This window comes from Heloderma suspectum, chromosome 2 (assembly GCF_057233095.1).
Source record: "Heloderma suspectum isolate Gila_16-S chromosome 2, 16-S_ref, whole genome shotgun sequence".
Lineage (NCBI taxonomy): Eukaryota > Metazoa > Chordata > Lepidosauria > Squamata > Helodermatidae > Heloderma > Heloderma suspectum.
The window spans coordinates 159,787,975-159,808,333 of NC_139459.1; the positions used below are offsets into that span (position 1 = coordinate 159,787,975).

The window sequence follows — 20,359 nt, forward strand, 5'->3', positions numbered from 1 at the left end:
CGGGTAGGCAGAGACTGGTGGGCTGGCAGAGCCTGGGGCAGGTAGGCAGGCTGGTGGAGTCTGGAGGAGGCAGGTGGGCAGAAACTGGCGTGCTGGTGGAGCCTGAGGCATTTCATACTCTGTTACTGAATGTAATGCAGAGATAGCGGCAGGTTACTTGGAAGCGCTTTGGCCCAAAGAAAAGATTGAGTGTGAGACCTCCCACCCGTACTCTGGAGAGATGAATGCTCTCTCAAGAGGGTAGGTGAGGAGGTAGGGGCAGGAAAAGGACAACAGTGCCTTGAAACCCAGCAATGCCTTGCCCACCGGGTTATCTGACTGTTGGCAAGAGAAGGAAAGACAATGCCTTGCCCACCAGGGCATCTGACTCTGGAAGGGCAGCTCGATTCTGTAAAGCAGACAGTGGCTAGCCCCAAAGGCCAACTGGATTCTGTAAATTGGACAGTGACTAACCCCGAGGGCCAACTCAATTCTGCAAAGCGGGCAGTGCCTAGCCCACTCAAAGGTATTCTTGAGATGGGACAACAAGTAGCCCAACAGGGCACATTCTTCATGGAAGACCTGCCTGGGGCAAGGCGGTTGGACACAGAAACAAACCAAAGCCAAGACCCCCCAGAGGGCGCTTACATAGGGGAACACCCTGAGGGGTGACTGCAGCTCTACCGACCTGGGCCCAACACCAGGAGCAAATGAAGGAGCAATGCAGAAAGAGAACTCCCTATATGCCGAAGGGAAGAGGGAGGGGATTGACACTGCATTATTCACCAGGACTTGAAACTGGAGAATGAACCACTCTCTTCCAGCCCAAGTAATACAGGAATGTACTGTTTTGAAACAAAAAACCCACCAACGCAAGGTGGGGATGTTGACATTAAAAATAATAAAATATCGAAATTGGTTCTCCAGAGACTCTTTCCCTGAGGGCAGAAGACAACACAGCCTGCCTGCCAGGAGGGCCCATCCACATAGCAGACCCATGCCATCTCAGCGGAATCGGAGGGAGACCGGTGCTACGGCACCCCCTTACATTCAGAGCTAGATTCCGTCACGGGGCACAGAGAGTGGCATAATTAAGTATGGAGGAGGCGGAGGACCCTTACAGATACAGAAATGGTACTACATCATCCCCTTGGGTAAAACCATAGTTGGGTTGGTGTACTGAAGCTCAGCGAAATGGTAATAGGAAGAACAGCACAAATAAGTCCTACTTATCACAACTGAATAACTGGAATGCCACACCTGACTCAAGGAAAGACAAGGGAAAGCAGCCCAAAGAAGGAAAAACAGCGCAGTTAGTGTGATTATGTGTGCAGCTCAGTCGCCCGAGGGATTGAGGGTGGGGTAGCCCAGCAGGGGCAGGTTGACCTTGAGGAAAACCAGATGCTCCACTAAGTTGGCATCCAAGCAGGAGCAGTGGGGTGTTACCATGTCACCCACCATGGAGAACACCTTCTTGCTTGGGATGCTGGTGGGTGGGCAGCTAAGTCTTTTCCTAGCCACATGAGCCAAGCCCAGCCAGACTTGGCTGTGGGATGACCAGTAGGTCATGGGGTCCACGGTCCAGTCCTCCAGAGGCTCTGCCAGGTAATGCTGCACAGAGGTTGTAGTGGTGTCCTGGCAGATGGGTTGGGTGCCTCTCCCCCCAACTGCACTGCCATGGCCCATAACCCCTGGCCTCTGGTCCTGATGCTGCTGATGGGGAATGGTCTCCCCACCGCCTCCGCCTCCTCCTGCACCTGCCCCACCCTTTTTGCCCATTCCCCCCTTATTTGCCCCACCAGTTTCTCCAGCCACAAAGGCTGGGAGTTGTCCCCACAAAGGCTGTCTTTCAGGTGTGGATCACACATGGTAGCCAACATGTACATCTTCTCCTGGTACAGGTTCTCTACCCACTGAACTAGGCCATCCCTCAGCCTTGTCAGCACTTCCCACTCGTCTGGCAGGAGGTGCCTGCCTGTGACAGGATCCCCGGTCTCCAGGAACTTGCCCATCTGCTTCTGGAGATGCCAGGCCGCAGGCATCAGCTGGCTGAGGAGGGCAGGGCTGGTGCTCAGGGTCTTGGTGGTCTCAAGGAATAGCTTGAGGACCACCACAAGCTCGGACATGACATCCCACTTCTGCCTGCGCAGGGATGCCAATGTCCCTGACCCTAGACACCTCGTGGACAGCATGCTGTTGCTCCAACATATGCTTGAGTATGAGGTAGGAGTTCCAGCATGTTGCCACGTCCTGCACCACCCTGTGCTGTGGGAGCCCCAACATTGTCTGCTTCTCCCACAGCAGCCTAGTGCCCTTGATGCTGTGGTGGAAGTGCCCAGCCACCTTCCTGCAGCTCTCCAACAGGTTACGGATATCAGACATGGGGGTGGGATACACCTTCCTGCTGCCCATTCCAAGGGCATCCCTCACCATCAGGTTGAAGATATGAGTGATGCAGTGGATGCTCTTGAATCCACTGTCGCACACAGCCTTCACCATGTTGCCCCCCCCCCCCCGTTCATGACCATGTAACCACGGGTAAGCGGCCAACTACCCCTCCACCATGCGGTTCATGGCCTCTGTGATCTCTGCTGCTGTGTGGGATTGGTCCATGACTTGCGCGTGAAGGAGGGCCCAGCAATACCCATCCTTCCCCCCAGTCCCAGAAGTGCTGGCCACTACCATCCCTGGCGCTGCCCACCAGTGAGCCATCAGGGACAAGTAAGTGTGTGCTCCGCCCTCGCTGCACCAAATGTCTGAGGTGAAGTGCACCATCAGCAACTCTGCCTGGCACAGATGGTCCACCACTTTCTCCCAGCATGCCCAGTACAGGGAGGGCACCACCCACCTGCTGAGGGTGGTGTGACATGGCAGCTTGTAATAGGGCACCACCAGAACCATCAACCTCTTGAACCCCACATTTTCGACAAGGCAGAATGGCTGGTCGTCCAATGCCACCATTTCATCGATGCAGTTGGTGATCTGGCTGGGCACTGGAAACCTCCACCTGGTGGACCCATACTTCCCCCACCCCATCTCCTCCATGGTGGCCTGCCTAAGCCTCTTGGGGGTGAGAGACGGAGAGCTTGCAGGAGTTCCAGAGCCACTACTAGCCTTATGCTTGCCCCTGCTGCCGGTCTGCTGGGACATGGGGGCTTCTTCCCCAAGCAAGACCATTTGGTTCTACCTCCTTGAGTGCAGGAGCAGGCTGCTGGTGCTGTAGTACCCTGGATGTTTTCCCCTACTTAGAGACACCTTGCAGTGGTGGCACACGGCAGTGCTGGGATCAGCTCCCAACTCAAAGTGGTCCCACACAATGCTGCCCTGACATTTCGGGGGAGGAGGAGATGCAGACTGCCTGCCCTGTCTCTGGGGGGGGAGGTGCCACACGAGCAGGGGAAACAATGCAAGAGGGGTCAGGTGCTAGAGCCTCTGCCTGCTGCCTCTCCTCCAACACACCCTGGAGGATCTCCTCCTCTTCACCCTCCACATCGAACATGCCCAGAAGTCAATGTTTGTTTTTAAAAATCGAAATAAGATTGGGTTTGTAAAAATCTAAAAGAGACAGAGTTGACTGACAAAAATGATAAGGAAAAAGAACAGAGAAAACAGAGGTAAGGACTGATGTTATACAACAAATGCAGCCTTTTCCGGAGCCCAAAATCGGGATAAGCAAACAAACACAGGAATGGCGGGGGAGGGGGGAGCGTAGCAGCAACTTGCAAGGAAAAGCTATTTTTGTTTGAAAAAATATGGAAAGGAGAGATGAATCTAATGAAATACAAATAACAAACGAGTCGGAGGTAGAAAGAAACAGGAGAAGGCGGCTGGAAGAGGTGCTGCAAAAGACACCATCCCAATGGGGACAGACGATCAAGGAACGAGGAAAGGGAACACTCCCAGTACAACCAAGCTATTTCCTTTTAATTTAAATTGTGAGGAAAGCCTAATGGCAATCAAAATTGAATAAACTGAAGGAACAACTCCTAGGAATGCATGTGCGCACACACACGCACGCACACACACATGATCATCTACCCACACCAGCCCTCTCTCCCAAAGACACAGCTAGCACAATAACCAAATGCAGCCTTTCGCCAAAGTATATATACTCCCTTCCTCCATCACTTTCTCTGATTGGAGGCTGCTGGCATCAGTTCTGGCTGGCAGTTCCTATTTGCCAAAGCACGCTGCCTCCTCCTCCTGTGCTTGCCTTCCTGCCTCCCCCTGCCTTCCCATGTCTGCTTACCTTCCCCCTCCCTCCTCCCCCTCCTCCTCATGCCCCTCCACGTGAGCATTGAGAAGTTTATACATTTTGAAGACAGCCTGTCTGGACTGCTCAAGCATTCAGTACAGCTCCGAATATACAAGGTGGAGGAGGTGCTTCGTGGGGGGGGGGAGGCATTTTGCCCCGGGGTGCCTCGGTACTGCTCTGACCCACCTCGTATCACAAGGATTTTGCTCCAAAACAGCCCGCTTCACCTCGTTATTCAGGCTTCGTAACGAGGTGGTGCACAGCCCTATTAGTAACATAACAACTCTGTTTTGAACTAACTGAAGTTTCCAAACTGCTTTCAAAGGTGGCCCCACATACAATGCATTGCAGTAATCCAGAGGTTACCAGAGTGTGGATAACTGTCACCAGGCTATCTCTGTCCAGATAGGGTTGTGGCTTGTAGATCAACCTAACCTCATGAAAGATATTTCTTTGGCCACAGAGGCCACCTGGACCTCAAATGACAATGATTGGTCCATGAACACCCTCAAGCTATGCACCTGATTTTTCAGGGGGAGTGCAACCCCCTCAAGGACTGGTGGAACACCACTCAACTGGGCAGATAAACCACCTGCTAACACTACATCTTCTCTGGATTGAATTTCAGTTTGTTGGCCCTCAACCAGTCCATTACCCCGCTCAGGCACTGATTCAAGACATCCACTGCCTAACCTGCATTAGATGAAAAGGAGAGGTAGAGCTGGATGTCAACAGCATATTGATGACAACTGAGACCACATCCCCAAATAACTTCCTGAAGCTGTTTCCATTTCACTCAAGAGTGCTTGGAATTGATCAGCAATCACGCACCTCAGCACCTTGCCCAAAAAGGGAATTTTAGCAACCAGCCTGTAGTTGTCCTCCACTTCTTGGTCCAGGTTAGGTTTCTTCAGCAGCAGCTTGATTACTGCCTCTTTTATGGCAGCTGATACTGCCCCCTTTCTCAAAGAGAAATTTATAATCTCCCAGACCCAGCCAGCCATCCCCTCCTTATTAGAGCCAAGCCAAGATGGGCAGGGCTTGAGAATAGAAGTGGTTGGTCGAACTTGTCCATGTACCTTGCCTGCATCTTCATGCCTCAACGACTGAAACTCATCTAATACAACTGGACCACACTATGCTCTGGATTCCTCTATTAGTGGAACTGCACTAATAGAAGAGTTGAAATCATGCCAGATACAAGCAATTTTATCTTCAAAGTATCTTCTTGTGAATTTAGCACAGGGAGCTGTTGAGGGTATGACCAACTTCCTCTCAGGGTCAGATTGTAATAACCCTCTCACCACCTAAAACAGCTCTGCTGGATGACACTGTCAAGATGCAATGGAGGTGGAAAAGAACTCTTTTTTTTGCCACCCTTACCACCACAAGTAGGCTTGATAACAAGCTCTAACTAGTGTTCAGCCAAATTCAGTCTTTCTCCGCTTGCATTTCAGCAAACATCCCGTTTGCTTCATTGCTCTCAGCTCCAAGGTGTACAAGGAGCTAATTTGGCTCTGTCAGGTGGGAGAAGGCACAACTGTGTCAACCACCCTGGTCAATTCCATGTCCCATAGAGTGACCAGCATTTTGACAGGAGCACCAATCATACCAACTGGAAATCCCCCAGAGCCCTTTGGAAGCCACTGGGCTCCATTAGCCTCCAGAGGTGGACCATTTGCAGTATGATTTGCAGTAGATCAGCAAGGATTTCTGATTCCCAAGTATTTAACAATTAGCAACAACAACCTTAATTTATACTGCCGAAATGAAGAAAGCTTGGGGTAACCAGGACTGGATTTTTGCATAGGAGGACTGTGAACTCCAATCAGTTTGGACACTCTTTTTTTTCTGGGCTCACAGTTCTTTAATTCCAGATGTATATATTCTGCAACTGGCTGTGGTTGGTGGATCTTGGGGTTCTAGTAAAAAACAAAGTAGATTCTACAAACTTGAAGTCTGTCCACCCATGTTTTTAAGGGATGATCCAGCCAAACCTAAGCACTTTAAAATTCTATTGATTTCATTGGGAGAGATTTAAACTCCCTCAATGAAATTAATAAGATGTAAAGTGCTTTTAAAATATTTTTAATACAAGTACATATTAATTATTTTTAGCATTTAACGTTTTATGTTTTGCATTTTTATTATTTAAAATGTAAGTACAAGTAAATTTTAATTATTTTTTAACACAAATACTTATAAGAACTACGGATTTCAAGTATTATCTTAGAAGAGGCATTTTCTTCCGTGTGAGGGATGTGTGAGCTTCTTCTGAGATGATGCCTGCTACAACCCATGTCTGCATCACCTAAAAACAAAGTATGCTTTTTTTCTTTAGAACGATTGTTGTTCTCATATGCAAATTTATGCAGATTTAATGGAGTGAGTAATCAATTAATCAATTAAAACCCATACAATCAAGTAAGTGTTATTTGTTTGGGTGACAGCCCTGGTTAAAATTTTCCCATTCACTGGGTTTTAGGGTTTTATTTGTCTACTGATGAGCTTTGTAAACTTGAGGACTGCATAGTGAAATGCAAGTGTGAAAAGGGTCCTAGACAGTCTGCACAAGATAGTTTCTGTGATCACAGCAGCACTTTTCCCAGTCACCACGTTCATAGGATTTGCTGCTGGACACTGTTACATAGGAACATAGGAAGCTGTCTTATGCTGAGTCAGACGGTTGGTCTATCTAGCCCAGTATTGTGTATTCTGGTTCTGGTAGGCAGAAGCTTTCCGGGGTTACAGCCAGGAGTTTTTTCAGCCCTACCTGGAAATGCCAGGAATTGAACCTGGGATGTTCTGCATGCAAAGCATGTGCTCTGCCAATGAGCTACAGGCCTATATACAGCCTGTATATTCACACCATGAATATACACTATTCACACCATTATTTTTCCATGCAATCCTGCAGATAGCAAAGAGAATGAAGAAAGAAAGCAGCTGGCTTGCTTGTGTGGATGGGCCTACCTAGACAGTACATGGGATACATTGCTGATCTGCATCTTCTCCATTTGTTTCCCACTAACATCTAGTAAAAGGCAACATATGACATGACATTACTGTGTTCAGTGTTTCACCTGAAACTGCTACACTTTATATGACTACTTCTTTCAGAGGCAGTTCAAAGAAACAGAGATCACAATTTACGACATCATGCCATGCATTTCTGTTAGTAGATGTTACCAGGGAGATACATAGGGGATAGAATGCAGATTGGTGGCAGCCATGAATTTCCTGTAATGTCCTAGATTTCCTGTAATGAATTAGATCAGTGGCCTGAAACATACAGTATCAAAGAGCAGAGGTAGGGTTTGGAGCCTGGAAGCTAGAAAATCGAGCCTGCTGGAGAAGAGGGCAGAACCTGGGCTCCATCTATATGAAAATGGAATGAGAAGCACTTTCTGGTTATATTCGGATTTTCATGTAATCGCTTTGGTCTGTCAGGGGCACGCGAAGCAAGAAAAGTGGAGTATACACTACCTAAAAACCCGCTTTCAGAAATCACACAGCACTTGAAACCCCCATACTTCAGGGTTGGGTGGCAGAGTGGAACGTAACATCATCAAGCTTGTAGATGCTCCTCAGTGAATGAGAGAGGATTGTTCCCTGCCCCTGTCCACATTCCCCTGCTCAGGGAAGTTTACTGGAAGTGCTGAATTAAGCATCTGTGGTTCACCCCATACCTCTCCCCTCTCATCCACCATTGGGTATTGTGGACAACTAAAAGATACTGTGCTATTGTGAATGGGAAAACAGGCTACATAATCTGAATGGGTGAAGCAGCTACTACATTTTTCTGAATGATCGAAACAATGCTACTGCGCTATTATGGATGGGGAAAACAGGCTGCATACTGTGAATAGGTAAATCAGCAACTGCACTATTCTGATTGATTGAAACAACGCTACTGTGTTATTATGAACTGGAAATCAGGCTACATACTGTGAGTGGGTAAAGCAGCTACTGTGCTAGGCTACATATTGTGAATGGGAAACAGCACTATTGTGATATAGTGAAATAATTAAACAGTGTGAAGTAGTGCTAAGTGGGAAAGAATGCCTGTGTCCAAAAGCGCCGTACTGCAAATGGGGGGGAAAAGGGAATGATGTGAAAAAAGGGGTGGCCCCACCCCTTGGCCATGTCACTGCCAGGTCACAGACAGGTCACAAAGGCATGCCCAGGATTTAATGCAGTGGGACAGGGCACGCTGCAGCAGAACCGCACAGGAGCCGTGTTTAAGGGATAAAGACGCACTGCAAAGACTTTCTGAAAATGTGCCTTTTCCAGAGGGAAGCTGCAGGGTTGCTGTCATGAATGACCCTGATGTGCTCTCATTCTGTACTAAATCGGCCGTGTAGATCAGGCCCTGATGATACTGCTTTCTAAAAAGAGAGAGGTCTCAGGCATCTCTCACTAACTGATCCCCAGTGCAGGAATATTGCCCTCATCCCCTTGTGTATTCAATATATATTTGCTATACCTGTATCGATATCCACTTCTCAATCCCTTTTCTACAGAAGGAGAAAGTTACTGAATGCAAGAATATGCTGGGAAACCATCGAATGGGAGAGAAGGTTGAGAGGAAAAAGATGTGCTCTCATTGGCTTCCAGCTTCACACCTTGAGATCTAACTCCTTCTGAAAATTCTTAGGAGGCTAACACCTTGAAACTTCTGGTCAAAGTGTCCTAAGCAGAAACAAAGGCAGTTGTAAATGGGGACAGGTATCTTGTCATGCCACTGCTGCATGGATGTCAGAGCACACAGATTACCAGAGGAAGTGTCTCCTTGCATGGCCTTCAGGCTTCCACTTGGAAAGCTGGGGGGGGGGGGGAGCAGAGGGAGAATCTCTTGACAGGTCCCACTCTTGCCCCTCCCACTTATCAGTCCTATGAACAATTTGCTACTAGTCAGTAAAGAACAATAATAAGGTACGTTTCAAGCTGGGTGGGGGAGGGGCGGTCTCTCCTCCCATTGTCAATAATTTTCCTCTAGTGATATCCATTATCTTCTTTCTTGATCTAGAGAAATGAAAAGGATTACTGTGGTTATAAAAAAATTACAACTTTCCAAGAGATTAGGAAAAACTGGAGATGATCTTGTCCTCAAAGCTCTGTGTCTCTTCTGTCTCCATTTTTGTAGAAAGGCCTGCCTATATCTCTTGGAGCCATATTCAATGGCTAAAAATGTAAAACATAGGCACCATCTTATGTTTTACGGTCATAGCCATTGTCGTGGCTCCATGTCTGTGTTTTCAAGATTGAAGGAAGTTGTAAATGTGTAAACTATAATAGAAGAGGTCTGATTTCTCTTAATTCCTCTCAGGGACTGTCTGACAGCCCCAGGCCTGGAGCATGTGTCTCTCTCCCAGCTACTCTGTCACCCTGGTAACCATGGAGACCATGACGATCGATTAGATGCCATCTGATCTCAACCTCATAAAAAAAAATCTCACATGCACACACAGAACAGGCAGCAGATGGCGGCCAGGCCACTAGGCCTGTCTCCAGAGACAGAGTGGGGAAGAGAAGGGGTGAATGTGAGGCAGGGCGGGCGAGAGGGCGGGGAGAGAGAAAGGAGGAAGGAGCAGAGAATAAATACACAGAGAGAAGGAATGAAGGAAAGACCATGAATGAATATTAGGGTAGGAGGACATAAGATAGATGAAAGCAGGAGAAGAGAACTATAGTATAAATGCCCTGGGCAGCCCCAGGAACAGTACATGTGCGGTTGCTGTTAACTTCAGCACTTCTCATTCTACAGTCGAGACCAATATCCATAATTTAAGGTGCTAAGGTAAAAACAGACACACGCTCTGAAGTGTAATGGAATGGAAGTGGTTTGAACACACATTCATTACATTCCAAGTCATTTGTGTTCTACCCACATCTGGAATGTCTGACTGTCTTCTCCCTTAAGGTGCTTTCAGACGTGGCTTTGATTGTGAAATCGGCCTGCTTTGTTCACAGAATGTTACAGGGGGTCCTGATGTCATCGTCTTCCTTTTGTAACCCTCCCATGTTTTTCCACTGCATCTTCCTTTTTTCTTATCACCAATATATATATGTTTGTATATATATATATATATGTATGTATGTATGTATGTATATATATATATATATATATATATATACACATATACATACATGTATGTATGTATGTTAAGGAGGAAAAGATGGAGTCTTCTGTGTGGAGGCACCCTTTGTTATGCTTTAATCAAATTGGATGTGACACTGTTCAAGCAATTAGCAATTGCATGGATTTTAATTTTTTTTTAAAGAATAAATAGCAGGCACCAGGACTCTTCCCTCCTGGTGCAAATAGCAGGTGTGGGGCCTCTGATCCAGGTCAGAACTGCAGCACAGGGCAAAGGGTAAATCCTCTACCCACCCACCCAGACTTTTCTGCCAGTATCCCAGTCTGGATCAGGGGAGGGGGGAGAACATGCCTCATATTTACCCTTAAAAAGCCATTTATGCAATGCTAATTCTGGGAATGGTGTCATTTCTAGTTTGACCCTCAGCCTTCATCCTGAAGGAGGAAAGCAGCTCACCATCTCACGATCACCATGTGTTATGAGGTTACAGATAAAACACTTAACAAAACTTGACAGCTTTACAGAACTCAGGTGAACCAGCACAAATACTTTGGAAAACTTATATTTCTGTACAGTCTTCTCAGGATTGTATGCAAGGTTCTTGTATTTTTTTAAAAAAAAATTGCTTTCTAAAGCCACTAGCAAGTTTTGACACATATTGATAATGATAATAATAACGACTGCAATGTTTAGCTAATTAATTGGTTACTCAATTAAAACTGTTTTGATTGAATTAAAAGGTGATCCCCCAATTAATATGACAGCAGATTAAAAAATATATATTTTTAAGTAAATTACTTTCAAAAGCTACGGGAAGTGGGTGCCATCTTAGAAGAGGCTTCTTTCCTTTTCTTGCACACAGAAGGGAATGCCTTTTCTAAGGTAGTGCCTGCTATGACTTTTATGTCCACTATCTAAAATAAAATGAACAATGCATTTTTCTTCAGAACTATTACATTCATCCAATATTTTATGCAGTTGTAATCAACATATAACTTAAAACTCATATGATTAGTAGTCTAAGGTTTATTTAATCAAGTGACAGCCATTATTACCATAATCATTACCATATCTGATATCAGAGGGCAGAAGTAGGGTAATATATCTGATATTATATATCTACTACTGTAGCACCATAAATGTACATGATACTAAACAGAAAAATCTTTGCCCCAAGAGCTTACAATCCAACTGTAAGCAGTACTGAGAGGAATGGATCAAGGACACAAGGGTAACAAGGAATTATGGTGATGACGATTAAAAAAATTAATCTTCCTTCAAGAAGCTCTGGGCAGTATACATGACTCCCCCACTCTGTGCCCACCCATTTTGTCCTCACAAGCAGGGGCATTGTTAGGAAGAGGGTCACCTGGGCATGGGTCCTGGAACTTTTTTGAGTTGTCAAAAGTTTTCATTTTCCCATTGACTTGCATTGAGTCAATGCAAGTCAATTTGAGATTTGAGTTTTCATTTTCCCATTGACTTGCATTGGAAAACAGAAATGGCCATACCCTTTTTTACTTTGTATGATAAATACATGAACTTTGGCATTCTGGTAGCCCCCATGGAGCTGATTGAACCTATCAAATTTCAGGCAGTTAGGTCCAGTGGCTTTTGTGCTAGTCACAAGTAAAATTTGCTTGTTTCAAGAAAATCTGAAAAGCAAAGATCTATCATTATTTTGTGCTTCTACATAAGTGCACAGAATTTGGGGACCTGGCATCCCCTATAGAGCTGACTGAACATGCCAAATATCAGACAGTTAGGCCCAGTAGATTTTGTGCTAGCCATAGGTAAAATTAGCTTTTTTCAAGAGAATTTGTCAAAGTAAAGAGCTATATATTTTTTTGTGCTTCCACATAAGTGCATGGAATTTGGGAGCTGGCAAAGCCCCTATGGAGCTGACTGAACATGCCAAATATCAGACAGTTAGGCCCAGTAGATTTTGTGCTAGCCATAGGTAAAATTAGCTTTTTTCAAGAGAATTTGTCAAAGTAAAGAGCTATATATTTTTTTGTGCTTCCACATAAGTGCATGGAATTTGGGAGCTGGCAAAGCCCCTATGGAGCTGACTGAACCTGCCAAATTTCATACAGTTACATCCAGCGGTTTTTGTGCTACCATGCATGAAGTTTCCTTTTCTCAAAGACTAAAACAAAAAGTAAAAACTGTCAAGCCACACAGGGGATTAGAGAACCTAATCAGAAGGTGTTTAAGATGACCATGAGGAGGTCACTATCCCTAATCTCTGGTGTAGGTTTTTTTGAAGCGCAAATAAGTACTTTCCTTTTGTCTGTTCTGAATCTGCCACTGTTCAGCTTCACTGGATGACCTGAAGCTCTTCATTAAGGGAAGAAAAAAGTTAAACATCTCTTTGGCTGCAATACACATTACCTGGGTAAAAGTCACACTGAACTCAGCTTTTTTTATTGCACCGCTCCACTTTTACTACTCCATATCATTTTATAAACCTCCCCACTTATTTGCCTTTTTTCTAAATTAAATAGCCCAAACATTGAAGTGTTCCTTATAGAGGAGTGATTGCACCCCACTTTCAATCAGCCCACTGTGACTGGAGACTGCTGGGTTAAAAGTTCAGCCCTATTGGCAGCTAGATGTCACTTGCTAAGGCTCAGTTCACCCCTCCCAACTCCTCCTGTCCCCCTCCCTAATCTTAAGGAAATTGTTACATTTCCCAGACAGGCTGTCTCGGCTTCAGAATCGTCCGAAGCAATCTGAGGTGATTTGGACTGATCTGACCCACCCGCTTTGGATCCAGACTGATTTGGTCTGAATCACCCTGCTTCAGTTTGGAATTCTGATCCGGATCCGAAGCAGTGCACAGCCCTACTTAATACAAGCCTGCTTCTTCCCTCTGAGCTCAGTAGCCTTGCTGTTACTAGGAGGCCTTAGGACTCACTCCCTTGGCAGACCAATAGGGACTCTAGTGTGAATGCACCAGCCTTTTAAACTAGAGGGGAGACTGCCACCTTTCCTTTCACAGTCTGGTCATTGTTTGCTTTTTTCTCTCCCCCTATTTTTCTGCTCTTACAGGCCCACTGTTGGGAGCTTGCTTGCAATGAAATTTTGAAGAGGGAGAAGAAAGGGAAGAAAGAGCTCCATGTGAAATTCTGGTATTTCATACAGCATCTGTTTTGACTGCCCCAAAGCAGAACATTTAGCTTCTGCAGAAGTTTAGTAGCTTCAGTACAGCACAGGATTCAATCAGCCTCCACAAAATTCTTTCTCCCCCTCCACTTTAATTTCTCTTAAATAACTGTAGGACTCAAATTATTCCAAAAGGAAAGTTAGGACTATGTGGTGTCATGATCGAGGAACTGCTGGAGCTTTTAAATAGGTTCTACAGTTTTAAAAAAAGCTAGAAAAAGTCCTCAGCCACCTCACTTCATAAAGATCATTTAAGTAAATGCAATCCTTACAAACCCTCCACAGCATCCTAAATTCCTCTGAAGTACTGCGTCTCTGAAAGGAGCCACTTGGCTTTGTGAACTCTCTCTATCGCCCGCCCCCCTGCCCCACATTTCCAATAACCATTCTTCTTTTCTTCTTCTCTCCCCTATCCTGTTCTTTCTTTCTCTTCTTTATTCCACCCAGAGCGTATCTTGAGAAATTCTTAAAGAGAATTCTCTTCAGTGGGCAAGAGAAGTTCTGAACTGTATTTGACTTTATACAAACAGACAAGAGGGCTGGTTTGTCTCCTTCTCCTCACTGAAGTCTTTGAGAAAAGTGGATTCACATGGTCGCAGAGAAACAAATCTGGGGCTGCTTTGTTTGTCAGTTGCCATTATCCAGCAATAGGAAGGGCTGTGGTTCAGTGGCGGAGCACCTGCTTGGCATACAGAAGGTCCCAGGATCAATCCCCAGCATCTCCAGGTAGGGCTACAAAAGGATCCTGCCTGAAACTCTGGAGAGCTGCTGCTGCCAGTCAGTGTTAACAATACTGTGCTAGATGGGCCCAGGGTCTGACTCAGTATAAGGCAGCTTCCTATGTTCCTATGAACAGAAAGCTTTCATAAAAATAGGAGGTTTTGGTTTGTTTTTTAAGTGGAGGGGAGATAAATACTGCTCATTTATACCAAGCCTATGTATGCTTACTCATGATGTTTAAAGAGGCTTACCCTCAGGAAAGTGTGCATAGGATTCCAGCACAAGTTACTGTTGCAGGGAGGTTTGAACCCTGAAGTTCCTCATGTTTACTCAGAAATAAGTCCTGAGTTGTGAAAATGGCACTACAGACTTAATACAGGTGCCTACCCAATTCCAGTCTAATAAATGGACTATCCTTTCAGCTCAGTCCTATGCATGTTTTGTCATGTGTGTGTTGTTGTTTTTATTTTGCATGAACCCTAGCTTCAGTGGTGAGGGAAAGGCACTTAATACATGCTCAGAGTTTCTCCGTAACTTAGCCCTAGTTTTGAAAACAGACTCATTGGCTGAATCCTGGTGAGGTCTTGGCACAAATGAAGTTATGGGGAGGAAGATACAATGAGAGCTTGTGCATAACAAGGAGGAACTAGAGGAGAGTTGCACAGAACAAGACATCTGTTTTATGAAGAGTTGCTGGAGGATGGCAGGATAAGGAGGGATGGCTGCATGGAGGGGAATATAATTGATAGGGGGAGAATGTAAGTGCTCAATGGTGAAAGAAAAGCATTCTGCATATGCTCAGAAGCACTCTCTATTTAAGAACATAAGAAGAGCCATGCTGCATCAGACCAAGGTCCATCTAGTCCAGCATTCTGTTCACACAGTGGCCAACCAGATACCCACGGGAAAACTCACAAACAGGACATGAGTGCTATATCACCTTCTCACCCATGTTCCCCTGCTGCTAGCATTGGTGAAATGTAAATAAATTCTAGTAATTCTAAACTTGCATGCATGTGTATCCTTCAGAAACTTTGCAGGGTTTTTTTTTTTTTTTCCTGGGGGACACCTCTAATGACCTGTGCATTTTCATACAAATTTACCCAAAAACTATTGGGGTGAGTGAGTGAAGGGAAGGGACAGCAAATTGATCCCTCCCCCAAAATGGGGAACTCCCCTTCCACATGAACTGCTGCACCTATCCTTCTGAAACTTTGCTGATTTCTTACTTAGGGACACCTCTAGGCTGTCTGTAATTTTCAGTAAAATGGTCCACAAGGAACATAGGGAGATAAGTATGTCCTCTTTTGGAGACCTCAAAATGTCAAGGCTACCCTTGCACAAAACCTCCTGTGGCTATCATTTTTAAATTTGGCAGACATTATCTCTTCTGATGGGGTAATGAATCCTGAAATTTTTATCCAATTCTTTCAAGGAATAAAAATGTTACTGGCAGTTCCCTTTAAAAGAAAATCAAAATATAAACCCTGCACCTATTTTTCTGACATTAGGTAGGTGTAATCATAGTAGCCCCTTCTAGGGGGCTACTATGCCTGAAATTATCATCCAGTTCTGACCAAGAGATAAAAGTTACTTTTCTCCCCTAATTTCCCATGGTAGTCAACAGGAAGCTTAAGGACTCATTTTTCCAAACCTTAACTCAGGTTTGGTGCTGAGCTGAAGTGGACCGACTCCATATTGGCCCGAGCAGAAGTGGGATGTTTTCCAAAACGGTGTCTGAGTTGAAGTAGGGTGGGGGGTCAGTGCACATTTCTTATGTATGTATGTATGCAGTCTATACACACACATATAAAGACACATGCGCGTGCGCACACACACACACACACAGAGCAAGAGAGAGGGCCGGGGTATTAATGTCATAATAAATGTAATATATTAGAGGTCCGCTTAGACTTGGATGCAAATTTGCATTATGGGCCCATGCCCCGGATCTTTTAAGAATCTAGCAATGTCCTTGCTTGCAAGAGGTGGTGAATATGTTAGGCCGAGACTAGCAGAAAAGAGAATTTGAATCTGGGTCTTACTGGTTATAATCCAATACTTTCATGCAGTAACAGGGGGCGGGGTTTGAGGAAAGATTTGAAGGAAAAGACAGAGGTGTTTTTGATGGAAGTTACCAGTGTAGGGGTGAGCAAGAGAGAGAGAAAACAGAGCTGTTTGAAGGAGCAGGAGACTTTTTAGCAGCTGAGGGTAATAGACTTGGAGGAGAGAAGGTTACAGGCAGAGAAATGTATTTGTTGATTTGGAGCATTAAAGCAGAAAAGAATTTTAATCTTAACATTACATTGAAAGTAATTTCCATCAGTCATTTATATAGTTTTGTTGAAAGACAAGCCCAAGGGAGCCTGCCATAGGTGAATTCTCAAACAGCTATCACTGAAAAAGCATTAAGGCAGCCTCCCCAAACCTGGTACCCTCCAGATCTTTCAGACTTCAATTCCCATCAGCCACAGACAGCGTAGCCAATGGTTAGGAATACTGGAGTTGAATTGCAAAACATCTGGAGGGCACCAGGTTGGGGAAGGCTGTGCTAGGTATGTGTTTTTCACACAACAAATTTATGCAGAATCAATACATGGAGTGGGGAGATCCCAGCATTCCATGAACTGGTGCCACAGACATTTGTTTTGTGAAAAGAGTTATGAGTACAAATAAATGTGTGATATTCAAGGCAAGATGGAAAACAGGTATCAGGGGTCTCAGAAGAAAGCAAATACCAGGAGTTTCAGCTCAAGAATCCAGCTTCCATTTAAAGAAAATATATGCTCCAAGCCCTCATGGCTATAGGCTTTAGAGGCATCTATTTCTCTCTATTGTATAGAGAGAAGTTGCAGTACATGTCAACCCTGCTGAAAATAGAGGGTCTTTCCTGATGACCAGATGATTTTTCAGAAATCCCCACTTTTAGATCCAACAAATGCCCTATTGAGGTACTTTGTGCCTGAAAAGCAAACAGGCGATGAGAGGGAGCACTCCAGCCCCACCCCTCTCCATCGTTGCATTTGTTGCCCTCTATCCATGGAGGGCAGCTGTCTGAAGAGGGCAGCCTCTTATATCTGTGGAGGCTCTCCATGCGAGACAGAACGGGGAGCACTTCCTCTTGTTGCCTGTTTGCTCTTTTCAGTTGGAGAACACCTGACTAGGGGCTATGGCCTAGCCAAGATCCTGTGTAGGTGATGCCATTCTTGATTTGTTATGCAATGCATGCTGGGGAGATAGCCTTGTCGAGCATGGAGGGCATGGAGCCTGTTCACAGGACCCACATACACCCTGCTGTAGGGCTAGAGTCTTCAGAAAACTTTTGTTAAAAGGGTAACAACAAAACATTTTTTTCACAAAATGGAGGTAGTTCTAGAAATAGCTTCTTGCTATTTGTTTTCCTTGTTTTAAAAAGCCTGCTTGAGCACTCAGTCCTTCAGTGGTATGAAGAAAATAGAACTTGAATGAAAACATTACAAAATAGTCTTCCCTAGTATTGCTTATCATAGTGATGTCAAGGGCACCAATCCAGTAACGGTAATGCAACTATGTTCACATACAGCATTCACTTAATGCAATTAATGTACTTGCTGCAAGGCAGCAATTATTTTTTAAATATTTTATAGTAAATTTTATTGCTATTTTATTTATCTTCCACTTTTATATCCAGCACCTTCAATACAAAAGTGCAGCTTATAGTTAAAATAAAATATCAGTATAACCAAAACAAAATAACAATAAAAACAGCTGCAAAGGACAGCTGGTAAAACCTCAGAAACATACACTACCATCAACTGTTTAAAAAGATTTAAAAGGCCAGGAATTTAAAAAGGTCTTTGCCTGGTGCCAAAATGATAGTAGGCTCCAGGCAAGCCTCCCGGGGGGGGGGGGGGCATTTCAAGCACAGGGCATCACCACTGAAAAGGCCTTCTCTCTGGGCACCACCAGCCTTACCTCAGGAGATAAGGGGGCCTGAGCCAAGCATTTGATAACAAGTTACCTTAGGGAATGGGCAGACTGGTACAGGAGAAGACAATTCAGCAAAAATTTGGTGAATTTTTGAACACACACACACACAGAGAGAGAGAGAGACAGCCCCTTCCATCATGGAAGCTTCCAAACCACCTAGCAAGCCATATGGCATTCAGGATCTGGGGCTGAACTTCACTGCTACCCTCAATATTAAGTCGTGGTATTTTCTGTAGAGCATTGGCCTTCTACAGTTGTTGGTTTTTTAAAAGGAAAATTGAAAGTAGATGCGTAGAAGATGATATTTTAGTTTGTGTGGCCTTTCACCTCTGCATAAAAAGCATCACCTACCAAAAATTTTAAAAATCCTTTCTCCCATGCAACCATAAAAATATAGGTGCCCCTCTTTTACTTAGAATCTGGTCATACTAAAGAGAGGAGGAAAATGGACACACACAGTTTTTAAAAACTGAAGTAGGTTCCATGTTGCAGTTTAGGATTAAAGGTGGGTCCTGGATCTGAAAAAAATGGAGACTATTGTCCTCAACAATCACTCTTCAGTATTAAGTCCCTCCTCTCCATTCCACACAGACAACTTCTACTGTGACATTTCTTTTATTTTAATTTTAATTTATTTTAAAAGATGTATAAGTTGCACTGTAGGGTAAACTCTCCCAAGGCAGTGTTCAACAAATTGAAAACCATGAGACACAATAAAAAGGATTAAAATAATAATAATAATAAAAATAATTAAAAATGATAAAATCAAAATTAACAATTAAACCCATGTAGTACCATAAACACCATGGCACTCAATAAAGTCCTAACTCAATCACAGAGCAAGGAAAACAGATAAGCCTTTAGAGCCTGTTCGAAGGACTGTAATTATGGATCCTGGCAGACATCAGTTGGAAGAGAGTTCCACAAGCTTACTGAATTTGTGGCAACTGAAGAATCCTCAAAGAGCTTGGAGGGCTGAAGCTAATCACATTTCTTATTTATATATTGGGGAGACAGGCATTTTGCTGGTTCCTTAGTAGAATACATTCCTTAATTCAATAACTTTAAATAAAACCCAATCAGACTTTTTAAGTAGAAAAATTGTTCCCAGGAGGTGAAGGAGAGGTGGATTCATGACATAATGGGGGTGAGCCAATCAGCACTGTGCATAGTGGACAGCTGCTTCTAACTAGTACAGCCAATTTCCCCTGAGCCCAATCCTGAAGAGAATGTTGTACAACTAAACAAAATGAGGTGAGTGCACTTCCACAGCAATCCCACTGCTCAAATTATGTGCATCTGTACACAGCAAGCATTTGCCATCACCCATATAATGCTGCAGTGGAAAGAGAATTCATGCAAAGCTGCAATAGTTCTGTGCTGTGTTTCCCCAGCCAGAAAGAGTACTAGGAGGCTATCTCAGCCGCCAGCCCCAAATATATAAATCTGGGATAGTGCCTTGGTGGTGAGTAGTGGGCAGCAGGGAAAGGATGGTAGAAAAGGAGCACCCTTGCAAATGGAGTGAGGAGTAGGCTGAACACTCCATGATTACAGAGGATATTTGTACACACTGGTAGTTGGCGAGAACATCGGGAGTGCAGAAGTTACGGTGGCAAAAAATCTGGAAAACCGCTCTTCATTTGTCTTCCAACAGGTTTTTAAGAACTTCAAACATATGCAAGTATTTAATTCCATTTCAAGTGGATTTTCAGTTATTGATAAGGCATGCTATCAGTTTTAAAAGAGGCCCTGATGGAGAAAGCTTCATTAGTCAACTCAGATTTGAATAACTACCAGCCAGGCTCCGTACCTAGATTCCACACCTGGGTAATGTGCTCGAGTTTGTGGTAGCTGCCCAACTCCAGATATTCCTGGAGGAAACCAATTATCTAGATCCATGTCAACCCAGCTTCAGGCTTAGTTTCAAAACTAAAATCGCCTTGGCTGCCCTAGCTGATGACCTGTTCTGGGAATTGGACTTGGGGTGTGGGACAGTGACCCTCTTTATTTTCCTGGAGTTCTTGATGGGTTTTGAACCCATCAATTAAGAAATTCTTCTGGGGCAACTCTCTGGGGTGGGATTGGGGGGGGGGGTACTGTCTTTAAGTGGCTTCAGTAATACTTGGAGTGGAGGTCCCAGACAGTGGTGCTAGCAGACTGCTGCCTC

At 44.6% G+C, this 20,359-nt stretch overlaps 1 protein-coding gene across 1 annotated transcript; it reads right to left on the reverse strand.

Moving 5' to 3' along the window:
• Positions 1 to 1,314: 1,314 nt before the first annotated feature.
• On the reverse strand, positions 1,315 to 2,940 carry LOC146353007 (zinc finger BED domain-containing protein 4-like). Its single transcript, XM_084829695.1, has 4 exons — positions 2,534 to 2,940; positions 2,149 to 2,455; positions 1,716 to 2,078; positions 1,315 to 1,590 (listed from the first exon to the last, which is right to left on the reverse strand). Exons 1-4 carry the CDS (start codon positions 2,938 to 2,940, stop codon positions 1,315 to 1,317), a joined length of 1,353 nt encoding a protein of 450 aa, XP_084685821.1.
• Between the last annotated feature and the right edge of the window lie 17,419 nt (positions 2,941 to 20,359).

Coding starts and splice junctions, on each gene's coding strand:
- LOC146353007 (XM_084829695.1), bottom strand. CDS start 2,940: ATGGTGGCATTGGACGACCAGCCATTCTGCCTTGTCGAAAATGTGGGG. Junction 2,079..2,148: donor CTGTCCACGAGGTGTCTAGG/GTCAGGGACATT, acceptor GTGGTCCTCAAG/CTATTCCTTGAGACCACCAA. Junction 1,591..1,715: donor TGCAGGAGGAGGCGGAGGCG/GTGGGGAGACCA, acceptor ACCTCTGTGCAG/CATTACCTGGCAGAGCCTCT.